Genomic DNA, 26,026 nt, shown 5'->3' on the forward strand with positions numbered 1-26,026 from the left:
CAGTGGCCAGTGTCCCGCTCCCTGAGTGTCCCCAACACCAGTGACAGGGTCTGGGTGCTGTGTCAGGCCCCTGCCATCCCTTCAGCTGTCAAGGGCAGGCTGTTCTGTGTACTCTGGCCATCCTGTGTCCCCGGTCACCCTTCATCCCCAGCCATCCTGTGTCCCCTGGCCATCTTGTGTCCCTGGCCACCCTTCATCCCCGGCCATCCTGTGTCCCCTGGCCCTGCTCTGTGCTGTTCCAGAAATGGCACCTCTGGCACAGCCTCTCTGGGACCTGACCTGATTGCCATTGTCCCTGCCGTGGGGTTGACCCAGACACTCTCCACATGGCATATCCACCTTTGCATCCACAGGTTCCAAAACTGCTCCCAGGGCTGGTCGGGGAGCCCAACATCCATCTCAAAGGGGCACAAGGCTGGAGATGAGTGATCTGAACCTGCATGAGGGTGGTGCAGCAGCTGGGGGTACCCCACAGAAAGGTTTTGCCCGCTGCAGCGGCAGCCCCTGTTTGCAGAGGCATCGCTCGATATGCAGTATGTTCTTCAGAAGATCCCTACTCCAGGAGTCAAAATAGCATGAAATTTAATTTTACGCCTATTTGACAAAGCTTGATTTCGCCTCCAATCAGCAGGGAGATAAGAGCCCTCGGCACAAGTGTGCGGGCAGTTTGGCAGCTGGGGCTGCCGATTTAATAGGTGAATTTACAGGGACAACACTTGAAAATCCCCTGGCTAGTGAACCATTAAGGTGAGCCCTGCCTTCCGTCCCCGCGTCCCTCCCCGCGCCGCTCTCCCGTTGCTGGGTGCTAAAGCAAACCCCAGCTCTGTTTACCGAGTCTACTATTACAATACGGCTACCAAATATTTGCCAGCCGTCAGCTCGCTGCTCCGCTATAAATACTTCAGGCCCAGGTGGAGGGACGGGCAGGGGGAGCGGCGCGGGAGCCTATGCATGGCCGGGCGGCAGCGCCAAGGTGAGTGCGGATCCGCGGGCGGGCGATGCCCTCCTGCCCCGGGGCTTTCTCAGGACGGGCTGTGCTGGCCCCGCTCCCCTCTCCCCGCAGCCCCTGAGGCTGAGCCCCCCACGTCCCACCCCGGGGCAGCGCCGGGGGTACCGCGGTGGGGACGGCACAAGGAGGGACACGCAGAGATGGCAAGGACAATCTTAGGCTGGGTACAGGTGCCGGCACCATGCTTGGTGTGGCAGGAGTGGGTCTGGTTCCCCAGGATTTGTTCCTGCCCTGAGACTCTCTCAGCACGGCCAGGGTGTCCTGCAGAGAGCAGGACTGGGGATCCTTCAGTAGAGATAGCACGAGGTACAAAGGGGCCACATCCAGCTCAGCAAAACCCAGCTGTGGCCAGAGCCCCCCAGGGCAGGGCAGGGAGGCACAGTTCACTCTGTGCAGGGGCCATTGTGTGGGCAGGGCATGAGGCTCGGTGGCACTGAGCCCAGAGCGGCACGGTGGGTGCTGAGCCCCATTCTCCTCCATACACAGCTCCGGGGTGAAGGGGAACATCCCTCTGCCCCACAGCTCTGGAACACATCCCCACTGCCCTGCATCCCATGACTTGGTGTGGACATCCATGTCCCACCAGCGGGATCAGTGCAAACATCCCTGCTGCCCCACGTCCCATGACTTAGGGACATTCCCATTGTCCCACACCCCATGGCTTGATGGGGACATCCCTGTTGTTTGATGTCCCAGGGTTCAGTTAGAATATCCCCACTGTTCCATGTCCTGTTGCTTGTAGGGGAATGGCATCTCTGCTGCTCTATGTCCCACAACTCAGGGTTATGCTCCCACTGCCCCATGTCCCATGTTTTGGTGGGGACACCCCTGCTGCCTGCTGTCCCAGGAGAATACCTGCCCTCTTTCCCATAGCTTGGTATGGACATCCCCAATGCCCCACATCCCACACCCCATTACTTGTGGGGGACATCCCTGCTGCCCTGTGGCCCCACCCTGGCCATGGTGTGGCACAACACGATCCCCTGCCCTCTTAGGGCTGGCACCAGGGTGTGTCACCCTGACCCCGCTGTCCCTGCCCGCAGGGTGAGTGCCGGGGGTGCCTCTGAGCGCTGACATGGCCGCGGGTGTAATCCAGCCCCTGGCCGAGCTGCGGCTGCCCTCGCCCTTCCCGCACGGCCTCCTGCTGCCCACGCACCCTGAGCCCGACTTCCCCGACCTCTCCGAGGAAGAGGAGGAAGAAGAAGAGGAGGAAGAGGAGGAGGACGTGGAAGCAGTGGAGGAGAGCGTGAGGCCAGAGCTGGCCAGTGTCTCCAGCACTGCCGAGACCACCCTGCGTCTCCTCAAGTTTTCGGAGCTCATCAGCTGCGACATCCAGCGCTACTTCGGGCGGCGGGGCCGGGAGGAGGCGGCCAGCAGCCGCCCCGTGCCCGAGGACTGCGGCTCACCCCGGAGTGCCGAGGCTGTGCCCGAGGTCCTGGCCCCCCGGGACAGCCCGGGGGCCACGCACAGGTTGGGGCCGCTGGCCGAGCTGTTCGAGTACGGCGTGCACCGGTGCCTGCCCGCGCGGGCGGCCGGCGGCAGGACGCAGCGGCTGGAGAGGAAGTACGGCCACATCACCCCCATGCACCGCCGCAAGCTGCCGCCCTCCTTCTGGAAAGAGCCGGGCCCAGGCCCCGCCAGCCTCCTGCACACCGGCACCCCTGACTTCAGCGACCTCCTGGCCAACTGGACAGTGGAGCCAGGGCCGGAGCTGCCAGGCACTGGGCGGGAGCTGCTGGGCCGCCCGGGGCTGGAGGCAGAGCCCTTTGCTGGGCTGTGACCCCACCGTGGCCCCGGGGGCCCCGGTCCCGCCACGTGCCACCCAGTTAATGATAAACCTGGTGGCCCCAGTGCCAGCACCGGGGCACTCGGAGCTGCCGGGTCCAAACTGGTGATGGGACGAGTGAATAAATGACTCCCGCCAGGCACCAGCGTGTGCCGTGTCCTTTGCCACCCGCCACCGCGGTGTCCCTGCTGCCAGGGACAAAGGGCCACAGCCTGGCCTGACCCTCGGGGGCTGCTGGAAGAGCAGGGGAGCGCGGCAGGAGCCGGCGGGAGGCAGCAGCCCGTGTTTACTCTGCGGCCCAAGGCGGTGCATCCCGTCCCCTTATCTCGGCCGCACCAGGGCAAAGGGCGGCGCGGGGCCTCATAAAGCACCCGGCTGTCAGCACGCACAGGGACCAGCGCTGCCCTGGGGACCCGCTGTGCCCCACAGCGCCCCTGCCCCAGGGATCTGGACCCACCCACCACAGCAGGGCTGGCTCTTCTTCCCTACGGCCGGACCTGGCTGTTACCAGGGCCCAGCTGAGGCATCCTCTGCTTTGTGGTGGCTTTGTGTTGGTGTTGAAAGGGAAAAGGACCCGGGAAGGGGCAGCCGCCCCCTGCCTTGAGCCCTGCTGGGGGGCAGTGCCCAGGATGCAGCCCCCCCCTCACCCCCAGCCTGTGCCCTCCCAGCAGCAGGAGTTCAGGGAACTGCCCCTGCCCTCCCAGGGGACAGGGTTCAGTTCAGCCCCAAGGGGACACCTGAGCTTGGAAAGTGGCCCCAAGGGAAGAAGGGAAGCAAGAGACAGGCAGCAGCACAATAAAAGTACAAACAGACTTTATTTCAGCACAGATCCCGCAGTCAAAAGCCTCTCCAGGCACCAGCCTGCCTGCGTCCAACTAAGGAAGGGGCAGTCCCAGGTCAGGGGGCAGGGAAATGCCAAGGAGAGGAGCAAGGATTGGGAAAGATGGGAGAAGTGAGGTGCCAAAGCTGGCTTTGCTCCCATCCCCAGCCAAATCCAGGACTGGTGGTTGGGTTTGGGGTGCCTGGAAGGGCCCAGGCTGCTGGAAATGGCCAGAACACGCCCCAAGAGTGACTCTGGATCCCAGTGTGGGAGCAGCAGTGGTGAGAGGGGCACAGGCTGCAGAACCAACAGCACCCCAGAGCAGGCAGCTCTCCCCTCCCCATCCCTGCCCCAGATCCTAGGGGTGTCTCCCCACACATGGGTTGGGGTCAGAGTGGCTGAGGGAGCCAAGAAAGAGCCGGAGGCGGCAGCTGCAGAACCAGGGGAGCCCTTTTATTGCACAGCTGAGCAGGGCATGTCCCCCTCCTCAGGCCCAAGGAGCAGGGAGGCAACCCCAGAGCTCAGCCCAACCCAGCAAGCAGGACCACAGGGCAGCAGGGAATGGGGGCCTGGGGGCAGGAGGGAGCCCCATCATGTCCCCTCTGCTCCTCTCACAGCCCTGCCCTAGCTGCAGCTGCAGGGCCTAAGTCCCAGACAGCCCAGACTGGGTGGATGAGGCAACAGAGGCCATGTGCCATACCAGAGGAGTGTGCTCAGCTCAGTAGGGCAGTCCTGCTCCCCATGGAACACTCCAGCCTTCACCCAACCTTCAAGGAGAACCTATTTCAGGAGCTAACAGAGCCAAGGCTGAATTTTGATCCCTCAGGGAAGCAGAGGAAGGGGTGACAAGAGGAGGCAGTAGACGTGGGAAGGCAGTAACAGGCAGGAGGGCCAGGGCAGCATGGCCATGCCAGTGCTCCAGGCACTGTGACACCTGCACGGACTGGCCCAGTCCTTGCCCCACCTCCTGCAAAAGGGGGTGCCCAGCCCCGAGGGGCCAGGGCACGTCTCTGCTGGGCCACACTGCCTCACGTCTGTGCCAGCGAGAGCTCCTCCAGGCCCTCCTTCCCCAGCCGGTACCTGGCCAGGTCCTTGCGGGTCACCATTCCCACCACCTGCCAGGAAAGGGACAGGGTACAGCCCATGTGGGCACACAGAGCCTGGGCACAACGTGGCCCTGGCCCCTGGACACAGCGAGCAGGGACTCACCTCGTTGCGATTGTCCACAACCACCAAGTGCCGCAGCCCCAGGGCTCGGAACAGCTTGAACACCCGTGGCAGAGACGCCTCCTGCGAGGCAGAACGGGGCTGGGGGGGGGTGCAGCACCCCCAGCCAGCACCCCCAGTCCACCCTGATCCCTGGGGAGCTGTGCAGAGGGGTCCCTGGCCATTACCTGGGGCACGGTGTAGGGCGAGGGGTTCATGAACTCGCTGAGGTCAATCATGCACTCGCGCTCGTCCTGGGAGACGTGAATGGACTGGATGGGGGGGAAGCGGGGGTAGGCATCCCGAAAATCCTTCAGCTTCAGCCGCCGCTGCACCAGGCTCAGGTTGGCCCTTTCCACAAAAACCTTGGGAGGAAAGAGATGGTTGGGGACTACCCCACAGGGCTCACAGGCACCACGACAATGCACAGGGAAGAGGGCAGAAGTGTGGGACAGATGGAGCAGCTGCAGAAGCACAGCCTGTTTCCCACTCACTCAGGGTTTGTGAGCCCAGTGGGGTGCAGGATGATGCTGGGGTAACCCCACCACTGAATGGCAGCACCCACCATCCCCCTGGGTGAGCTGAGGGAGATGACAGGCACCCTCTGCCAGTTCTTCCCAAGCAAGGCAGGCAGCAAGGGGCCTGAGACAGGACTGGGACAGCAGACACAGCCAAGCCTCCAGGCAGTCTCACCCACCTTGTGCTTCAGCAGGACGATGAGCTGAGAACGCAGGATCAGACCCCGCAGCCCAGCAACCTGCAAGAGGGCACTGTGTGAGGATCCCATGCTGCAGCCAGCCCTTGAGGGGCCACCCCAGCTGCACCCAGGAGCACCCAGCCCACCTGGGTGGTGTCAGGGTTGCTCTCCACCACAGGGAAACCATTGTGGTTGGAGGAGGTGTCACTGAGGATGTCCACGACCGTGCCCACGCGCTCAATCCTCCGCAGGCAGGTGACAGGAGTGCTCATCACCTCCCTGCAGGGAAAGCTCCGGGTGAAACACAGCCCCTGGCAGCACACACTGAATCCTGCAACCACACACTGCTTTGGTGGGAAGGGACCTATAAGCTCATCTCATTCCAAACCCCTTCCATGGGCAGGGACACCTTCCACTAGAGCAAGCTGCTCCAAGCCCCATCCAACCTGGCCTTGGACACTTCCAGAGATGGGGCAGCCACAGCTTCTCTGGGTAACCTGTGCCTCACCACCCTCACACTCTAAATATCCCCCCAACACACACAACTTCTCAGTGCTGATGCCTCCTGTGTCCCCAAAAGCTGCCAGGGAGAGGGGAAGGAACACACTGCAAGTCACATCTCTGCTGGGCTGTGGTACCAGGGCACAGCAGGCTCTTGCAACCAGGTCACCACCTCCACTCCCAGCTCAGACCAACAGTGTGGCCCAAAAGGTGCTGAGGCAGCAATGCCCAACCCACCTACCTGGCTGTGAGGGAGTGGGACGTCACTGGGGCCTCCCAGTGCAGGAAAGGGACACTTTGCAGCTGGATGTGCATGTCATACAGTCCCTGCAACAAGAGCCAAGCCATCAGGAGAAGCCTGGTGCGGTGTCAAGGGGCACAGCCAGGCAGCAGCTCTTCCTTCAGAGTGAGCACATGCCTGTCCTGGCCACCCCATGGCCCCAGCACCACCAGCCCTGACCCACAGTCCTCACCTCCACGAAGTAGTCTCCCACAATCTTTGCTGTCATCAGCACCAGCATGATGGGGAAGCCATAGGTGACGTTGCCTGTTGCCTCCATCATGATGACTGTGAGACTCAGCGTCATCCGCACTATGCCACCTGCCACAGGCACCAGGGGTTTGGGGGTTTAGCAGGGCAAGGGAACACAGAGTGAAGGCATCACAGAACACCTGAGGGCCCTGAATCTCTCAGTGATTCAGGACTGCCTGCCCAGGGGTGCCCTGGGTGAGCCCAGCCCTCAGCACTGCCTGTGCTTGGCAGGGTGATTAGGGAGCTGGCAGCCAGGCTGGGCTTCAGCTGGGAAGGAAGATGTCAGGGAAGCAGGGAGTGCTTTTTCCCACGACATCTTCACCCCAACCAGCACTGTGCCATGGGGAACTCACCCAGCTGTGCAGCAGCTCCCATCAGGGCGTACTTCCCAGGATCAGCCCAGATCTGAACACATGAGATAGAAGGAGTAAATTCACTTGCTGGCTCCAGGGCATTCAGAGATAGTCAGCAGAGTCCTGGTTCCCAAACCCCACCTCCAAAGTGGGGAGAGATGCCCGAGGCTGCCTGAACAACTCTGCTGTTGGCAGGGCTCCACTGGGACATGGGGAGGGCCAGGCCCAGCTCACGAAGACATCAAGTGAGGAGCCAGCCCACTTCAGAGCTTTCAGCCAGCTCCAGGTACAGTGCCTGAACATGCCAGCAGCCCAGCAGTGAGGGAGGAGGGCTGGGAGGAGAGCCAGGGCTTCCCAGGCAGGACTCACCGAGCCCTTGGTCAGGTAGGACAGGGAGATGCCGAAGAGCCTCCCCCAGGCTGCCCCGATCAGCAGGGAGGGGATGAAGACCCCTGCAGACACTGTCAGGCCATAGGTCCAGCAGGCCAGGAAGAAATACATCAGTGTGAACATGCCCAGGGTCATGGGGTTGTAGGAACCTGGGGTGGGGACAGAACAGAGTCAGTGCTGGTCCCACAGCCCAGGGGACACTGGGCTGTGGCCACAGATCAGGCAGCAGCAGCCCCATGACACACTCCCAGCAGTGAGAGCCCCTCTTCTTGGGCTGTACCTCCTGCCCTGGCAGCACAGCCCTCTCAAACCGGCTCTTCAGGTTATTTCTGTCCCCCTCCAGCAGCCCCCATCCAGCCAGGGCCATCCCCCAGCCCTCCCACCACATCTCTCCATCTCATGACTCGTCTCCTCCCAGCTCTGTGGTTCCCAGACTCCCATGATGAACTTCAAAGCCCTGAGGGAGGCACTGCCAGGGCTGAAGGACAAGGTTGGGAGCACAGAAATCCCACTGCCAGCTTTGGGATCAACTGAACAGGGCAGATCCTGCAAACTCCCTCCCATCTTGCAGCTCCCACAGCTGCTCCAGCCAGTGCCATGCTGTCCCACAGCACAGGCTGTGCCATCCCAGCTGGACCCTGCTGACCCCATAACCAGGGTAAGTGCTATTTTGGGATTGCTGAGCAGCCCAGTCTAGTTTAAACAAATACTTTGCAATCCGTCATTCAGACAGAAGCCTTGAGCCAGGGAGGAGCCAGCACTGCAGGGAGCAGCCCCAAGACACAGGATGGTCATCTCTTGGCTGCAGGTGGCCAAGCTGCACCCTCTGGGCTCAGGATCTCCCTGTTCCCCACCCACATGCAGCTGGGCACAGAACTCGGATTCCACATCAGGCAGAGGAGGCTGGGGTTACACCAGGTCCAAGGAAAATGGAGCTAGGACCTAGGAACCAAACTGCATTTCTCAAGCAAATCCAAACCCTAAGATCCACCTCCACAACCTGCCCAGAAGGTAAAGTCATTATGGGGCAAGTAGCCCTGCTAATTAAGAAAACATCCCAGCAACATTTCCAGAACAGACTTCAGACAGACAGCAAGGGTCAGACATACTCTCACACAACTCAGAAACAACACAGCCTGCAAATGTGCATGAACAAAACCAGGTCCTTGGCCCCACAGCCTCCCAACACCACTGCCCTTTGGCCAGAGGTGCCACCCATCCCTCCTCCTTGCAGCACAGTGTTTTATAAACCCTCATGGGCTGATCACCCTCTGCCCTGTCTCAGGAGTGCTCAAGGAACACATGGACCCTCTCTCTGTTCAAGGCCTCCCTCCTGGGTGCACTGACCTGGAGGGTCATGGAAGAGGTTGACAACACTCTTCTCAGGTGTGTTGAAGAAGGCAGTTGCCATGGAGTTGTACTCTCCATCAGCACAGAAAAGCTGAAAAGGCAAGATAAGAAAGAAAAGTGTCAGGGAAGGTTGGACACATGCCAGTGAGGAGGCAGTTCTGGGCAGGAAGGACACCTACAGCATCCTTGGCTCTGCAGCTCTGCCTGCACTGGAGGGCATCAACTGTGAGATCCAGTGTCCCAAACCCAGCAGGGTCTTGTTCCCCTGCTGAGGCCCCCAGGCCTGAATGCTGCTCTGCATCATGTCCTACCTGCAGGGGATATGCCACAGAGCTCCCCTGGATGGGCTGGCAATCCCTTGAGCAGTAAATCATGACAAACCCCACGGTTGCTGTCACTGCTGCCACCAGCATGGCCTCAACCACCTGCAGGCAGGGCCGGTGGATGTACCTGTGAGGAGAGCAGAGGAATGAGGGTGGCACCCAGGGGTGTGGGCAGGATCAGCCCCAGCCTGGCTGAGCCTCTCACATCAGGCACATGACAGTGTGGCTGCCTCTGCTCCCTGCCCAGACCCTGCCAGGCTGTCCTGCTGCTTGAAAAGCTGGTGACAGGTATTGGCTGGGCCAGACTGGTCTCAGCTGGCTTTTGCAGCTCTCTCCCCCCTCTTAGTCCTCTCAGAGCACATGACAGTCAGGTCTGCACCTCTCTGGGCCCTCCAGTCACTGGAGGGAAATACTTGGCAGAGTCAGAGCAGTGCTGGGATGCAGTGGGTCACAGCCTCAGCCACAGGCAGCAAGAGGCATGTGGAATCTTTCAGGAACTGCTGTTGCTCACATTAAGTGAGAGATTAAGGCCTTGTTCCATCTGGGAATGCCACTCTGAGGGAAGGTAGAAGGCACCAGCCAACCCACATCAATCCCCTTCATCACCTGTGAGCTCTTACCTGATCCGGAACATCGTCAACCAGTAATTGAGGGCATTGAACAGGGCTCCAAGGATCCCACCTGCAAATGGGAGAGAGAAAAAGCTCAGCACGCAGGGCCCAGGCTGCTCACAACACAAGGAACCTCTGATCATCATCCACAACCCATCCAGAGTGACCAGCAGCCCTGGGACATGTGGATGCTGTCCCTGCAGCCAGCCAGGACCTGTCACCAAGAGGAGTCTGGCACCAGCAGCAGGTGGCCAGGGGCCAATGTCACAGTGCTGGCACCAGGCAGAGAAAAGACAGGCCAAATCCATGGGGATAAGGGCAGCTCACATGGCAGCAAGGAGCTGCCCAGGACTGCAAAGCACTGACCCTGCTCAGCATGGGTTAAAGGGGGCTTGACTTTGCTACTAGGGTTGGGCCAGGATCCAGCTCTCATCCCTGCATAAGCCCCACAAGCATCCTCTGCTCCAAAATTTAATGGATTCCCCATTTTCCCCAGGAAACTGGATGCCAAAGCTTTTTAGATCCAGACAAAGAACAGAGGAAATTATTCAGACTAATCAAATTGAGACAGCAGCATTTTCTTACCAACCACTCCCATAAAGATGAAGATAGGAATTTCCTGGATTGTGTAGCCCATTTTCTGCAAGCAAGAAAGAAGTGGGTTTTAGATCTTCTGGCCCATCTGCAGTCCCACAGTCTGTCACTGATTGCTGGGACAGCACAGCTCTGTGCTGGCATGAGGCTTCCAGAGCTGCCCCAAAGTCCCCTCTGCACAGCCCACAGCCTCCAGAAATTTCTTCTGCTGGAGCTGAAATCTGGCCAGACCCCACAGCCTGCTAAGGCAGAGTTTGCCTCAGCCCCTGGACGAGATTAGCGACAACTTGATGTCCCCAAAGCCGCTAAGGGCTGTTTCCAACCCCTGACCAGAGCTCAGCATGGAGAATACCTGTGCCTACCTCACTATCAAATCTGCCAAAGTTGATAAGCCCAGGGCTGGAGAGATCCCAGGCATTGCCGTGGTAAACGCTCAGGACAGAGTTCAGCGTGAAGGTGGAGATCATGGAGGCAAAGAACTGGAAGGAGATGCAGCCCAGAGTCACTGCCAGATGCCTCCAGCCCCAAATCCTCACCACATGCCTCGTGCATTACCCCAAACCACCCCCAAGGGCTTTGGGCAGGGCTTGGTGCCCATGGTGTGGTGGGGACAGGATGTCAAAGGAGGTCACATTCCCCTTAGCAGCTTATGTTGACCAGGGTCTCACTTATCCTTTTGCCTCTCTGTTGCCCTGGGGCACAGCCCAAGGCAGATCCCTTTGAAAGGAGCTGACAGCAAGATGGAGCTCAGCCAGGGCTAAATTCAGCTCCTGAGGAGCAGGGCACAGTAGGGGAGCTGGGATGCTGTTCCCTGGGATGGGCTACCCATGGCTCCTTGCTGGGGTGTCAGGAGGCCTGGGGCTGCAGGGCACCTGGAAAAAGCAATGCCCCACACCAGAACCAGCAGCTCTCCACTGCTTTCCAGCACTTACGATTCTCCACGTCAGGAACTGGTTCCAGAAGGAAGCCCCTTCCTCCAAGCTGAACAGGACACCCCCTGCAAACACAAGATACAACATCTTCACAAAGGGCACATGCCACAGCACCAGCTGAGCACCCAGGATTCATCCCAGGTCACATGCTCCTACTCCCCAGACCCTCTCACAGGCAAGCCCACCAAGCCATCAGTGATGTCCTGATCACAGTAAGCCCCCCACTGCCACTCTCCATCCCAAGGAGGCAACATTTGGGATCTTTGGCAGACGAGCCCCTTGCCCTTGGGCAGGGCCAACACCTGCAGAGCATGTCAGGCAGGCCCCTGCAGTGCCCTATCAGATCCCAACAGCTGCCTCCAAGGAAGAGGGAGCAGCCTCCTGAGGAAATCCATGTCCAGGCAGTGCTCAGTGCCAGAGAGCCAAGACACACACCCACAGGGGCACCGAAGGCAGCCGAGACGCCGGCGGCAGCTCCAGCCGACACAAAGTCCCTCTTCTCTGTGTCTCTGCGGAAGTACTCAAAGATCTGAAACAGGAGGGAAGGCAGCTTTAGGGCTGGCCACAGGCCTGAGTTGAGGCAATGACATGGATGATGCCAAGCCACCATGGGAACAGCCTGGTCTGGCACAGAAGGGCTCCTGCAGCACAACCCCTCAGAGCTCAACACCAACCTTGAAATCTCGCTTTAAGGACGTGGATCTTCCCTGGGAGATTCCAGCAGCAATCACGGATCCAGAGTGAATCATGGGTCCTTCCTAGGGGCCAGAGAGCAGAATCAGACTGGGGAAGGAAGAGCAGGGATGGCTGAATGCTGCTTACCAGCTTGCAGTCCTGAAGATGGATGGGAGTATCTCCCTCAGGGAAATACAGACCTTGACATTTTTCCCCTTCCCATCCTGGAAGTGTTCAAGACCAGCTTGGATAGAACTCTGAGCAAGCTTATCTAATGAAAGATGTTTCTGCCCATGGCAGGGTTTGGAATGAGATGATCTTTAGGATCTCTTCCAACTCAAACCATTCCTTTGAAATCCTTTTGCTAGCATGTGCCTCCCTTGCCCACCTCCTGCTCCCACCACCATGTGTTTCCCTTGCCTGCCTTCAATCCCAGTGGGGCACCCAAATCTCCCCCATCTACTGTTTGCAGGGACAACCACTGATGGACAGAGGCTGCTGTTCTCCTGCCCTCAGCCAGGGTGGCACCACGTGCTACAGGGGCTTCCCAAGCTTGGCAGTGCCACAGCCACCCTGGCCAGCAGACACCAGGGAATAACACTGGGAAGTCATGGCAGGGCCCCCAGCACCCTGTCCCCAGAACAGGAGCGGTGACAGGCTGTGACACAAGTGCCAGCAGCAGGACTAGCACACCAGGCAGTGCATCAGAGAGTGTTTTGTGCACATCACCTTCCCAACAGCCAGGCCACCGACCACTGAGAGGATGACCCCGCAGACTTTGATCACCAGGGTCTGCAAAACAGAGAAGGGCACAGCATGTCACAGAGGTGGCATGAGGAGCACAACCATGGCAGCCACAGGGGACACAGACCAGGGGGCCCTGAGGCATGGCAGGAGCCAACAACCACGGGGAACTTGAGATTCTCAGCCCCCTCACTGTGGCTACAGGGTTGGCCAATTTTCTTCTTGTCCAGAGCAAAAATCTACCCAAAGCTGCTCTCCCCAGTGCCAGCTGCTGGTCCCAGGGCAGGAGATTTAACCTCTGGGCACTGGGGGGGAAACAGCTAAGGAGCTGGGAGCTCATGGCAGCTCCTGCTGTGCCACAGTGTGGGCAGGGACCACTCCAGGAGGACACAATGTGCCCAGGCCATCCCGTCATCTCCTGCTTCCTACCTTGAGCCGGACAACGTGTGGAATCTTCACACCGTTGAGGTAACATTTGATCTGGGGAATGCCACTGCCAGCTGCTACAGGCTGTAGGGAGCAGGGAGAGCTGTCACACACAGGAGGGGGACACACCAGCCACCTAACCCCTGTCCTTCAGCACAGAGCACACAGCACACCCTCAGGGGGGCTGAGAGATGAGGCCAAAGCTTATTAACAGGCTCTGGAGATAGGCTTGAGCAAGGCACCCACTTCCTGAGGGCAAATGTGCCAGGCAAAAGGAGCTGGCTGGGTTCTTGGGGACACCTAGGTGTTCCCCTACCCTGTCACACTTGGTGGCTGGGGAGGGCAAGGGCAAAGCCACAAGGAAGACACTGTGGATTAGAGTGATCCACAGGGAATCCCAGTCTCTAGCTTGTCCTCCAGAGGCTGTCCCTGAGGCACCCAGCCAGACTGGTCTCTGCTGGTACTCAGTACACCCAACACAGAGAGGCTGAGCTAGGGCCAAGGCTTGGGAGAGCTGCACCCCTGCCCAAGGCTGGAGCACAGCCTCTGCCCCAGGCTGCCAACACATCCTGGCAGTCTGACAGCCCCACAGAAACCCCACAGCACAGCTGGAGCCAGCACTGAGGAGCGTGCTACCAGGAGCCAAACTGGCAGAAATATATTCACTGTTTACAAAATTTGGCACTTTTTCTGGAAATGTGACCCTGCTTTGCCCATGTAAAGAACCCAGAACAGTTCCAAGCTCCTACCTCTATGAAGGCAACGATCAGAGAGCCCACCATCACCACACTGGCATTCAGGGTGGCCCAGAGTAACAAGGAGAAAGAGAGGCCCCCTTTGGCTGTGAACTTGTCAATGTCTGGGGTAGCAGCTCAAGGAAAGGCCAGTATTGTTTGGGTACCATCCCTCCCACCACAGCATCTCACAGAATCACAGGATGGTCTGGGTTAGATGTGACTTTAAAAACCATTTAGTTTCAACCCCCTGCTATAGGCAGGAATGCCAGTCACTAGACCAGGTTGCTCCAATCCCCCTGTCACTTAGAGCACCTAGGGCAGCTGAAATGAGTCTCCTCTGTCATGGCAGTGCTCAGCCACAGCTCAGCTCTGCAGAGCAGCTCTGTGCCACCAAATTGGAACAAGGAAGCGCTGCCCTCTTCCTCTACAACCCCTCCCACGGCTCCCAGGAGATCCCAGAGGTCCCAGCTGGCCAGCAGCCCCTGCTCTGTGAGGATACTGTCCTTGACCACACGGTACTTGAGCCCAGCCAGGTTCTCCACCACAATGTCGATGAAGCAGGCGACGAGGCCGGTGAGGATGCCGATCATGGCGCAGATGACCCAGCGCTTGATCTCCACCGTCCGGAACGCCTGAGGGGCAGGCAGCACTCACACCCCAGCACGGAGGGGACCCAGCACACCTGCCACCTTCCCCAACACAGCCCAAGCCTGGGAAGCTCTGAGGAGAGCCAGGGAGCACCAATGCTGCCTGACCCAGCCAAGCCTGGACGCAATTTACTGATGTTAAGCAGTGCTCTTGTACCTCTGTGGGATCCCTAAGGTGCTTTTCCAGCTTGCCTGCCTCCATTAGGCCCATCCTGCTGGGATTCTTGCTGTGGCACTGATTCCCAAAGCCCCCAGGGCAGATGTATCACATGAGTCCAGAATCTCTCTGCTCAGGGACCTGGCCCATACCACCAGGCAATGACATCACACACACCCAGATTAGCTTCCTTCCAACCACCTCATGCTAGGTCCTTGATCCTGCAGTTTCACAGTTTGTCACAAGCTGGTCAGTGCCCATAAACCCATCCCAGCTCAACATAGGCTTTAAGCACAACCTCCTCTGGCACAAAGCCCCCCAGCAGCCAGGCAGGGGGAACAGCTCCCCTTGTCCACCCCACCTGAGATGATTTGTGGGCAGCCCAGCAAGACTCACCGCATGGTTTATCCTCCTCTCCTCCTCCAGGAATAGCTGGTTTTCACTGTTGTCATAGTCCAAGCTCTAGTTTGGGAAAGGGAGATGCTGTTTTTGTCTATCAGGCAAAGAGATTCCCATGCTGGGGAGTGCTGCCCTCAGCCTCTCACCCTGCTTCTGTTATAATCTTCTTCCTCAATTCTACTCCTTCCACACTGAAACTGTCCTCACTGGGCAGCTGTGAGCCCTTGGCCCTCATACCTCACCTGCTGCATGCCAGAGGGCAGGCCTGAGATGGGGCACATGGGCACTTACCTCATACTTGAGTGACAGGAGCTTCTCATTGTGGGGGATCTCGTTGGGACGCTGCCGAGGCACCTCTGTCTCCTGTGGGATGTGATGCACAGCTTAGGATGGTCAAGTCAGAGTCCAGCCCTCCCATCCACATGCAACTGTCAGTTTAACTCCTTTTGGTGCTCAGGAGATGCACAGAGGAATGCAGGTGTAAGCTGCCTGGCAGGCAGGGATCTGGGATGATTTTCCACCAGTTGGTGGATGTGTGGGATTTAAGGCAGCTGGAGCAGTTCTCAGGGGTGCACCCTGACCAAGTACCCCTACATCCCCAGGCAGGATGTCTCCCCAGGAGCAGGTGGGGGGTTTGCCCAGCTGGGTACCACACTGTCATGTTGACCTGGCACTGAATCCAAATAACTCCATGCTCCAGTGGAGGGCAACCTTTCACCTTGGCAGGAAATTCCTTAGGCCAAAAGCAAGGAGCTATTTCAAGCAAACCCATGTTTTTGGGCAGAAACCAAATTCTGTTTCCCAAACGCCTTTGACCGTGCAAGCTGTTCCCAGCTCCGAATTAGGGCATTTACTGAGGATGCCAGAGGGGCCCCTGGGGCAGCAGCAGCTGCCCATGCCACAGAGGTCACCCAGCCCAGGAAGAAGTGCTGGAGTCCTTGTGGAACAAGCTGAATGTGAGGGAAGGAACAGCAGCAGCTGTAAGTGGAAGAAGGGAAGGGGTAACAGTGAGCCCCTCTCTGTGCCACTCACCAGCTCACGGATGTCCTCGTTGAGATCCACATTGCTCAGCTGCCCGATGCGCAGGAAGGGGGAAGGAGAGAGCTGAGGAGAGAAGGGGAAATGAGGTCAGTTCCTGAATGCACTTCAGCTCTCTCAGGAGGAGGGAGCAGGCGTGCAAGATGCTCATGCTCTGCCCCCCTGCCACTGCCAGAGCCCCCCAAAAGCAGCACCTGCTCTCAGAGGACACAGCGAGGAGGTGGGATCCAACATCCTGCAGGGAACCACAGGCAGCAGCAGCAGGATTTGGGAGAGCTGCTCCAACCTGTCAGCTGGCAGAGCCAGCTCCCCTGGGGAGGTGCCAGCCAGCAGTGGCTCACTGGGGACTGGCCACCACCAGCCCCTGGCACGGAGCGTGGAGCCGAGCGAACCTGTGCCACACTGCACGTTCCACACTGCCCTGGGGCTGGGGAGGGACACAGCCCCTGGACACCACACCACCTCCACAGCCACAACCAGGCCCAGCCAGCAGCAAGGGACAGCTGAGGGCACGTCTGGCTCTGCCATCTGCTCCACGCAGCGGTTCCAGCCCGGAGAGGAGCACATCACGGCAGCGTGGGGACCAGAGTGACAGACAGGCTGGCTGCCATCCAGGAGACACAGGAGGAAGTGGGCACACTGCTCCTGCACAGCCTTGGTGCCTCTCTGAGATGGCCCCAGTGTGATGCTGGGAAGCAGCATTTGCATCTCCCTCCAGGGAGCAGGTTCTCCTTTCACTGGTGATCACTCAGGCTCCTTACTGGCAGCACAGTTGCATAGCACAGGAGTTTTTTTACTGTTTGGGGCACTTCTGTCTCCTGGAGGAGTCAAGCAGGGGCTCAGGCTGCAGCTGAGCAGTGCCACAAGAGGACCCAGCTGGAGCAGGCAGGCTGCCTGTGAAACACAGGGATGCACAAGGATCCGAGCACTGTCCCTAGGCACAGCCCAAACACCACTCCTCAGCATTAAGATATTCCCCTCCAGCACCTCACCCCTCCCCAGCTACTAGGTTAAAGAAGGGGAGGATAAAAGAGGGATGGTGAGCAGCAGTAGGGCTCTGGCACATCCATCTCTCTCTGCTGGCAGGTCCCAGATTGAGCCCCTTGCTCTTTAATCCCCACGATCCCGTCTGGAACGTGCAGCCCAGAGCTGCTGGGAACCCTGCACGTCACTGCAGAGGAAGAAATACCCCTTTGTGTTTGCAGCCTGACCTATTTTCCCATTTTTCCCTCTGCTCCACATTCTCCTTCACTCCCTGACCTGCAGATGGGTTCTACCCCAGCTTCTCAAACCCTCTCTGGTGCCCTTTAGCCCCCAGCAGCCTCAGCCCAATGTGCTCCATGCTGCCATTTTCAGACACTGGTTTGGCAAAACCAACCTGGGCTTTTTTCTGGTCCATGACGGCTCCACAATCCCAGTGGAAAGGATCCAGGTGGGCCCTTTTCCCAGCAGTCAGAGCAGACCACTGTGGATTTCTATGAGCTGGACACACACAAAGCTGTCACCTCCCTGGATAGGAACTTAAGAGTCACAAGCTGGATACAGGAACTGCTTGTTCCAGTGCCTGCCAGTGCCCAGCTGCTCTGGTGGCAGGCTGAGGTCCCAGCCAGGCCCCCACCATCCTGGGGAGGGGGAAGGACACATTCCTTGCCCTGAAACCTGGAGGGACAAAGCTGACACCTTGCCAAGGAACACAACCCCACCTGGACTGAGGAAGCACAAGGATTTAAGGCTCCTGTTTGGAGCCAGACATCTAGGGCAAGATCAAGGCAAGGAGATGGAAAATGTCACTCATGCCATGTCCCTTGTGTAAGACCTCAGGCAGGACAAGCCCTTCAGGAAAAATTCTCCTTCTGTTAGCAATGGGGTCTGCAGACAGACCAAATGTGGCTGAACCAGTGACATCCCACCCTCTTCCCTCCTTCCCTGTGGAGAAAGCAGCCAGGGCACAGCAGCTCAATTCCCATTGATTAAGCACCAGCAGGACACAAGCACAGATGAAAGGAAAGGAGGTGCAGTGGAACCTGAAGCTGAGCTTCCTTATACATGCAGCATATTTTTAATATCCTCCCCCCAAGTCCTGGCACCCCTCTGCAAGCAGAGGCCTGGCTCCTGTCTCACCCCCATGATCACATGCCAGCAGGGCAGGAAAGAGCTACTTCCAGCAGCACCCAAGAATGATAAGAGAAAAAGGAGAGATTCAGGCAGCCTGGAGCTAAGAGAAAAGGTTATTTGTGCACAGCTCAAAGATTCACTGAGCAATGCCCTCCTTGGGATGTTTTCAAACTCAGCCAAGGCAGCTGCTGATCCTGGGTACGTGTGATGTTTGTGTGACTGTGCTGTGATTATCTCCACATAAAAACATGCACTGCTGCCAAAACCCAGAGAGCACAGATGGGTCAACAGCTCTCCTGCCCCAGGAGAGGCTCTGGGACAAACTGAGCCTCACTCTGCCAGTGGCACACAAACACCCATTTGGGTGGTAGAGTTAATTTCATTCTGAGTTCTGCAAAGAGATGTCTGGAGCCCTGGTCTGAATTAAAATAAGTTATCATCAGTGTTAGTGGGCAGGAATGTTGGCAGGGCTGCTCCTCCAAGGGACCTCACCAGGCTGCAGGGAAGCCCCCAAATTCAACAGAGGCAAATACAAAGCCCTGCACCTGGGATGGATGAGTCCCAGTGGTCAGCAAGTAGCCCAGTTGAAAACATCTTGCAGCAGCCTGGTGGGTGAGTGAAGAGGTATCACTGGCACAGACCTGGACTGAAGGTGGTCAAACCCCTCCTGGTGTAAAACCACTGCCAGAAGGTCTGGGGAAGGGATCCCACACCTCCATCTGGCACCTACAATAGCACACCTGGGACTTGGCATCCAGTTTGGGCCTCCTGGCACAGAAAAGGCACAGAAAGTGAGCCTAGCAAGAGAGTTGGGGGCTCAACACATGGCAAGATATACAAGGAGAAACTGGTGCTTCTCAGGTAGTTCTTCATGCCATCTCCAGACACCCAACACAGGTTACAGACAGGACAAAGGCAGACTTCCCTTGAAGCTTTGCACTGATGGGACAAGAGGCAGTGGATAAACTGCAGTAAGGGAACTTCTGCTTAGATATCAGAGCCAAATGTTCACCCCATGGCTGGTGACACTGAACTTGGTACCAAATAGGGTGCAGAGTAGCTCCCCAAAGCTCCTCTGGGTATGTCCCTCAGGGATCTGCAGGGGCTGGACTAGAGCCCCCAGCTTTAGCTCCCTCAGGGACTCCTGAGGTCCCTTTCCTCTTTGTCATGCTGGCACCCACTCTGAGGCCAGCAAGAACAAATTGAGGATGAACCTCTACATAAAAAATAAATAAATAAAATCTAGCATAAGATCTCAACCACCACCTTCTAATCATGCCCTGAATGCATTTATCTCGATGATCCAACCCTGTGTGCACAGCAACCAAGCCATGCCCCTAAACACTGCTCTGGAAAACCATCAATAGGAGTGTCTGACTCTGCTCCATGGCCCATTTCCACTGGGATGAGCCAGTGAGACTCTGGGACACGACCCAGAATGAGGAGACCCCCCCTAGACACTGCCCCTTGTCACCATCCTGTGTCACCCTCAGTAACAAACTGGCAGCACGTGACTGTTATCGATGAGATAAAGCCCAGCACAGACACACAAGGAGCCCACATAAGCTGTGGGAGAGAAGGAAGAGGATTTCTAGCCCCCAGGACCCTTTTGGCCATAGAACACTCTGTCCCTTGCAGCAGCCTGGGTGGAAGACTCCAGGCTGTGTCACCGGTGTGTCACCAGCACATGAACCCTGTCACAGGCAGTGAATGGGGGAGATGAGCTGCAGGGCTCCTGAAACCCTCCTCCTCTGACACACAGCCACAGCTGAGACAGGCTTCAAACCAACCCAGCATCATCCCCAAAGCACTTCACAGCAGGACAGAACAGGGCTCCTCACCTCCAGGCTCATAACAGGGGATAAAACACCTGGATTCTCCCAAGGTGTCACCACTTGGCCACGCTTTTGCTTCCAGGCCCCTGCTGCCACTCCCAGGGCACAGCTGCTCCTTGACCCTCACCTCCACGAGGATGGGAAATACTGTCATTGCCCTGTCCTTTCTCTTGGAACAGAAGCAGCACAAAGATGAAGCACTGCCACAGTCCCCAATGGTTTGAGCAACCTGCAGAAAATTTCCTGAAGTTCCTGTGCTGGGGGAAGCTCCTGCCACCACTCAAGGCTCTCCTCATAGCTGTCACCTCCAGGCTCACAGGAGCAGGGACAAGCAGCCTCTCTACCAGTAATCTGGGGTGTACAATCTGCAGCCCATCTGCCAGGAATCAGGGCTCATCCAGCACTCATACTTCCCTTTTTGTGCCTTCTCCCACCAAGATTTCTTGATTGCAGCCTGGCCACATTTTTGCACCTCGTTACTTGAGATTAAAGCAAATGAGACCAGCAACATCCAGAAATACAGAATAAGCACACAGGGGCTGAGGAGGACAATCTGCCCAGCACCAGCCTGGTCTTCATGATGGTGACCCCTTGTTCCAGGCACCCTTTGAAGCAGAAGCATTAAACCAATCCCAAAATCAAGGCACTTCATCACAAATATCTTACAGCATATCTTTGATGGTAGCGAAGGAGAAACATCACTGATAAAAATTATTTCATGATGGAAATTGGCTGCTCTTATTAAAATTTCCCACTCACTTCCTGAGAACCAACACACATGGCTGGAGAACACAGGAAAGGGACAGGCCACAGCAGGCACAATGCTCAGAGGTACAGGCTGCCTCTCACTTCTTGATGTGCTCCAGGCACAGAAAGCCCTGGTGAGAGGATGAAGGCTTAGTCAGCTCAGCTGGCCCCAAACCAGAGGAGACCCCAGGGACAGGCCTCTCACACCCCCTCTACAGCCACAGGTGTGTTTATCCTGCCTCTCCTCACCTCCTGCCCACCAGAACTTGATCTCAGACCCTCACAGCTGTCAGCTGGGGAGCTACAGACCCGTGTTTCCTCTGGTCACCCTAAGATGACTTTCATTTCCATTAAACAAGCACATGAGAAAGGGAAGAAGCCCAGCTAGAGGACATTTTTATTGTATTACCACAAGCCAGGTTTTAAAACTCCTCTGAGCTAAGCAGCTCCAGCCTCTCTTTATCTCTCCACCAAAGCTGTCCTGCCCTCCTGCTTCAATCCACATGACTGAAAATCATCTGGGGCAAAGGGAGAGGCAGCTACCTGACACCAAAATACACCCCCAGCCCTACAGTGACAACCCAGCTGCCACTGCCAGGGGCACGTGTGGTCTGGAGCTCCAGCAAGGTATTCCCTCTCCTCCCCTGCCAAGGAAAATGCCATGGAGAGCCATGTCACCAGCTGGGACCTGAGCTGCCTGCACTGTGAAAGGACACAGTGACAATAAATCACACTTGTAGGGCTGGGTGTCCACCTCCAGCTGCAGCAGGCCTCAGGCACTTCTTCCAAACCACCAGGAAAACCCTCTCCTAATGACCCCCAGCCACAAGATCTGGCTAATCCCTGTTCTAACACCCTTCAAACCTGCAGAATTCCCTATGTGCTGTAAATATAATGGGTCCTGTTGCACTGCCCAGGAAGATTACTTTTATTTTCACCCCAGAAGAGCTGCCATGGCACAGCTGCCTCCTTCCAGCTGCCATTCCCTGCTCCCAGAGCACTACACAAGGCTGTTCCAGCCTAACGAGCCCTGCATTTCCCTCTAATTAGCCGCTGTTCTGACTTGCCCAGGAGCAGGGCAGCACAGAATCGTGCTGGGCAAGACGTCCCTGCTAACAGCTGCCAGAATCTGCCCCTGCTCCTCCCTATCAAAGCTCAAGTCTCCCAGAAAACCCTCCACAGGAAATTCGAGGATGCCACCTGGAAGCAGTGCCTGTCCACCTGGTGCAGGCACAAAAGTGCTCCACGGTCCCATCCTGACATCCCACCCACCCTCAGCTCCACTCTGGAGGAGGTGCTGAGTGCCTCAGTTTTCTTCAATGAGAGACTGCCAGGCAGGAACCTGAGGGCCCACGGGAGAGAAGTTCTCCTTACTTAATCACCTCAAATTAACTTGCCAGAAGGAACTGGCCTCCCCCTGTAACATGGCCCACCTTGGACCTGCTTTTTGCCAGCATAGCTCCACACACCCCACAGGACACCCTACACCACTCCAGTGTTAGAGGCTCTTGTGTCTGAGCCCTACCTGTTGATCTGGGCAGCAGCAGCAGCATGTCAGGCAACAGGCTCCCACAGAAAGATATTTTCAGCAGAAATTCTTTTAGTGCAAATTAATTTTACATGGACAGATACATTCAGAACAAGGGGGAATGGCTTCAAACTAAACAAAAGGAGAATAGATTAGATGTCAGTAGGAAATTCTTCCTTATGAGGGTGGTGAGGCCCTGGCACAGGTTCCCCAGAGAGGTGGTGGCTGTCCTATCCCTGGAAGTGTTCAAAGCCAAGTCGGACAGGGCTTGGAGCAACCTCGTCCAGTGCAAGGTGTCTCTATCCATGGCAGGGGGTCGAACAGGATGAGCTTTGAGGTCTCCTCTAACCAAATCCATGCCGTGATTCTCTGAGAGAGGAGAGCAGCTCCAGCAGGAAGGGACGGTCCCACGGCAGAGGAGCCGGCCCAGGGCTCGGAGGGGATGGAGCCGGCCCAGGGCTCGGAGGGGATGGAGCCGGCCCAGGGCTGCACTGGGGATGGAGAACGGCCCAGGGCTGCACTGGGGATGGAGCCGGCCCAGGGCTGCACTGGGGATGAAGCACGGCCCCGGGCTCCGAGAAGACGGAGCCGGCCCGCAGCGCTGCCGGCTGGGCACTGACTCAGCCCCAGCTCAGTGTTTCCCTCACGAGTGCCCCGTGCCCCGGCCATGGTTCCCCCCGCGCCGAGTCCCCACAGGCTTTCCCAGCCCGCGGGGGCCCGGAGCGACCCCGACCGCTCCCACGGAACCCTGGGGCAAGAGCATGGTTAAACATTACAGGGGAGAGAGTGCGGGGGGCGCGGACACGACCCCGCCCCGCGGCCCCAGCGCTCTCCGCGCTCCCTCCGGCGCAGAGCCCCCCGCTGCCGGGGGCGGTACCCACCTGCCGGCCGCTGCCCGCCGCACCCGGGCCGGTACCGTTGAGCAGCGGGGTGGTTTCGCCCGCACGTCCGTCCTCGTCGTCGTCGCGGTCGCGGCCGGACCAGGACACCTTCTTGGCGACGTTGGCCATGCGGGGCGGCGGCAGCAGCTCCTCCGCCGGGCCTGCCCCGCCGCGCGGTCATGTGACCGCCGCCACCGCTATCACGTGGCTGTCAGGGCGGCCGGGGGCGCCCCGAGGCACCTTGGGAGTTGTAGTTCTGGTGGGGGCCTCGCGCCCGGAGTGGCTGCGGGACGGAACGGGACGGGACAGGACAGGACAGGACAGCAGGACCCCGGTGGCGGCGGCCCGAGAGGTTGCGAGGCCGCCGCGAGGCTTTGTCTCATGCACACCCAGCCGGCAGCATGGCCCCGCCGTCCCCGTCACACGGGGCTCTGGGAGCACGGGGTTCCGGGAACGGCTGGAGCCGACTCTGCTCCAGCTTTCCAGGCACAGAATTCCGCAGAGCAGACTGTGCTTCGCCAGAGCCCCCTGGAGCAGCAAAGCCCTGCCCTGCCAAGGAGCCCCGCGGGCGGGGGCAGCGCAGGGCACTGGCGGCCGCGCTGGCTCACCCGGTCACGGGCTGTCCCGTGCTCGGCTTCCCCTGCTCTGACTCAGGGCAGGCAAAGAGCAGCGTCACCCGCTCCGGTGCCCGTGCTGAGCAGCTCCTGCCCGGCTGTGAGCGGCACCGAGCGTTGCAGTGAATAAGCAGGACAAATAAATCATGTTTCTCTAATGTTCGGAGCATTTTAATAGGAACGATGGGCTGTACATCCTATAGGAGCAGGGGACCTCCGGCTTTGGTCCCACCTCTGCCCTACTGGCTGCCAAGACCCCTCTCCCTTTTTCCCCCCTCCGATGGTGCCGGTCCTGAGACGCCCTCCCTGCTGGGTGTCCCGTCACCCTGGGAGGATTCAGCTCGTGTGTGAGCGGCACTATGAGCCAGCCGTGACCGCAGGTAGCCGGCACCACTCCTGCTGTCAGCCTGTCAAAGGCAGCGCTGGAGGCAGGGACACGCCACCCTCCGCACCCCGCCCTGCAGGGAGGCATCGGCCAGAGTGAGGAGGGGGCCACGGGGCAGCCCCCGCCCGGTCGCCATTCTGGCCACCTCCCCGGGCAGGAGAGCCCGTCTCCAGAGAGCGAAGCCAGCCAGGTGACCCGCAAAAGTTTCCGCAGTGCCCAAGTCCATGTTGGAGCCGTCCTGCCCCCAGCCCAGCACCAGCGAGCCACCAGCGGGAATTTCATAGCCCCGCTGGAAGAGGGAGCCGGCAGCCAGCAGCCTCCTGTCCACGTAGAAGCGGTACTGGCCCTGGCCGGAGGACCAGGTGAGGCACAGGTGGTGCCATTTGCCATCCAGGAGCGGCACCACCGGGAGCTCCCGAAATTGCCCGTCCCCCAGGATGAAACGTGCAGAGCCAGGGCGATCCCCGCCATGGCCACGCACGGCCAGCTCGCTGTGCCCGTCCTCGGTGGCGTAGGAGAGGAGAGCACCGAGGCGAGGGGCTGGGGTGGCCAGCCAGGCACAGAGTGACATGGCCCGCAGCCCCCGGTGTGGCCCCAGCCGCAGGACGGCCCTGTGCTCAGCGGAGGTGCTGGGGAAGAGCAGGACGGCGCCGGTGCGGCAGGCGAGGGAGGTGGGCACCGGGGCGGGGGGGCTGTACCCACCCTCTCCGGGCTGCTGGGGGGCCGGGGGCTGCTCCTGGGGGACCGCGGGGAGGGCCGGTGCCGTGGTCTGGGGTCCTGGTGCTGCATCGCGAGGGGTCTCCTCATCATCCGCGGGTGCTCCGCCAGCCCCGGCATCAGCCGGCAGCCAGAGCCCTTCCTCCCGCCGGTGCTGCTGCCAGCGCCTCCGCTTCGGGCGACGAGGGCTGGGGGTGCTGGGGACAGCCTGGCCCGGCGGCTGCTGCTCCAGCTGGCTGCCCCGGCTGCGGGCAGGGTCTGCCACACCGTGCGCTTTGGTGCCAGCCTCCACCAGTGCAGCAGGTGGGTGGGTGACCAGGCCGGGTGCTGGGCTCAGGGCACCCACTGTCCCCTCCAGCCTCTTCAGCCTGCGGCGTAGCCGCCGGCCAGAGGTGGCCAGGCGGGCCAGCTCGGCACCCAGGGCGGCCCGGGCAGCGTCGGCCGCCTCCGCCTGCTCCGCCAGAGCCTGGAAACGTCCATCGATGTTGTAGGAGACGTTGTAGTTGCTGGCGATGCTCTGGAGATGGTTCAGTGTCACCTCCTGGAGCCGGAGAAACTGCAAGGGAGTAGGGCGATGTGGGGTGAACCCACGTCCCCATGCTGGGCCCCTGCCCTACCCAAAATGCTGAGTGTCCCCCTGGCACAGATGGGCAGCAGCCCCTCCCCGCCCGGGCACCCACCTGCTCCTCCAGGCGCCGCAGCCTCAGGAGCAGGGGCCCGGGGCGGGCCGGGGGTCCCGGTGCCCGGGTCAGGCCGCCCTGCAGAGCGGCAGCGAGGACCAGGCAGAGGTACAGCGCCGTCCCCGCCATCCCGCTGCCGGACGCCTTCTGCCTGAACGGCAAGGCCGGCCCTGTCCCCCGTGGTGTCCCCCGGGCGGCCTCCACCGTGATGAGATCCGCAGCCACCGCTGGCTCGGCCCAGCACCGGGGCTCCCAGCGCCGAGGCCCCGGGCCAGCGCTCTGCGGGGGCGGCTGGCCCCGGCCCAGAGCTCCCGGGCTCCGGCGGCCCGCGGCAGGGGCCGGGCCGGGGGTGTTCGGCTGTGAGGCACAGAAAGGTGTGGGGGGGACCCTGGGCACATGGCTGGATGCAAGGCAGGGGGGACAGGCCGGGAAGGTCAGGTAGGACAGGACAGGACAAGTAGAACGGAGTGGTCAGTGCCGGCAGGACAGGACAGGGCAGCTAAGAAAGAGTGGTCACTGCCAGCAGGACAGGACAGGATAGATAGGATGGAGTGGTCAGTGCCTGCAGGACAGGACAGGATAGGTAGGATCTAGTGG

The 26,026-nt window shown here is 59.2% G+C and overlaps 3 protein-coding genes across 4 annotated transcripts; 1 reads left to right on the forward strand and 2 right to left on the reverse strand.

Moving 5' to 3' along the window:
• The first annotated feature begins 691 nt into the window (after positions 1 to 691).
• Positions 692 to 2,937, forward strand: PERCC1 (proline and glutamate rich with coiled coil 1). Of its 2 annotated transcripts, none has more exons than XM_056503193.1 (2): positions 692 to 973; positions 2,053 to 2,937. In XM_056503193.1, exon 2 carries the CDS (start codon positions 2,085 to 2,087, stop codon positions 2,787 to 2,789), a length of 705 nt encoding a protein of 234 aa, XP_056359168.1. In that variant the 5' UTR covers positions 692 to 973; positions 2,053 to 2,084; the 3' UTR covers positions 2,790 to 2,937. The 2 variants fall into 2 exon arrangements, with proteins under 2 accessions (XP_056359168.1, XP_056359169.1); XM_056503194.1 differs by lacking the exon at positions 692 to 973 and adding an exon at positions 1,757 to 1,886.
• Positions 2,938 to 3,591: 654 nt separating this feature from the next.
• On the reverse strand, positions 3,592 to 23,406 carry CLCN7 (chloride voltage-gated channel 7). Its single transcript, XM_056503191.1, has 25 exons — positions 23,034 to 23,406; positions 15,922 to 15,993; positions 15,181 to 15,252; positions 14,887 to 14,952; positions 14,186 to 14,318; positions 13,699 to 13,808; positions 12,953 to 13,033; positions 12,509 to 12,571; positions 11,779 to 11,862; positions 11,540 to 11,633; positions 11,105 to 11,169; positions 10,535 to 10,651; positions 10,164 to 10,218; positions 9,588 to 9,648; positions 8,956 to 9,094; positions 8,642 to 8,735; positions 7,274 to 7,443; positions 6,905 to 6,956; positions 6,493 to 6,620; positions 6,261 to 6,346; positions 5,665 to 5,797; positions 5,519 to 5,578; positions 5,010 to 5,186; positions 4,825 to 4,905; positions 3,592 to 4,730 (listed from the first exon to the last, which is right to left on the reverse strand). Exons 1-25 carry the CDS (start codon positions 23,160 to 23,162, stop codon positions 4,644 to 4,646), a joined length of 2,409 nt encoding a protein of 802 aa, XP_056359166.1. The 5' UTR covers positions 23,163 to 23,406; the 3' UTR covers positions 3,592 to 4,643.
• Positions 23,407 to 23,494: 88 nt separating this feature from the next.
• On the reverse strand, positions 23,495 to 25,763 carry PTX4 (pentraxin 4). The gene is made up of 2 exons (XM_056503192.1): positions 25,430 to 25,763; positions 23,495 to 25,305 (listed from the first exon to the last, which is right to left on the reverse strand). The coding sequence occupies exons 1-2, from the start codon at positions 25,556 to 25,558 to the stop codon at positions 24,058 to 24,060; spliced, it is 1,377 nt and encodes a 458-aa protein (XP_056359167.1). The 5' UTR covers positions 25,559 to 25,763; the 3' UTR covers positions 23,495 to 24,057.
• Positions 25,764 to 26,026: the final 263 nt, after the last annotated feature.

Source organism: Oenanthe melanoleuca, chromosome 14 (assembly GCF_029582105.1).
Source record: "Oenanthe melanoleuca isolate GR-GAL-2019-014 chromosome 14, OMel1.0, whole genome shotgun sequence".
Lineage (NCBI taxonomy): Eukaryota > Metazoa > Chordata > Aves > Passeriformes > Muscicapidae > Oenanthe > Oenanthe melanoleuca.

What these genes read in the sequence shown, in the direction of transcription:
- PERCC1 (XM_056503193.1), top strand. Translation starts at nt 2,085, where the DNA reads ATGGCCGCGGGTGTAATCCAGCCCCTGGCCGAGCTGCGGCTGCCCTCG.
- CLCN7 (XM_056503191.1), bottom strand. Translation starts at nt 23,162, where the DNA reads ATGGCCAACGTCGCCAAGAAGGTGTCCTGGTCCGGCCGCGACCGCGAC. An exon ending in CCTTAAAGCGAGATTTCAAG is followed by an intron (nt 11,634 to 11,778) that starts GTTGGTGTTGAG and finishes CTCCTGTTTCAG; the next exon opens with ATCTTTGAGTACTTCCGCAG. An exon ending in CTGTGGCATATCCCCTGCAG is followed by an intron (nt 8,736 to 8,955) that starts GTAGGACATGAT and finishes TTGCCTTTTCAG; the next exon opens with CTTTTCTGTGCTGATGGAGA.
- PTX4 (XM_056503192.1), bottom strand. Translation starts at nt 25,558, where the DNA reads ATGGCGGGGACGGCGCTGTACCTCTGCCTGGTCCTCGCTGCCGCTCTG. An exon ending in TGCGGCGCCTGGAGGAGCAG is followed by an intron (nt 25,306 to 25,429) that starts GTGGGTGCCCGG and finishes ACTCCCTTGCAG; the next exon opens with TTTCTCCGGCTCCAGGAGGT.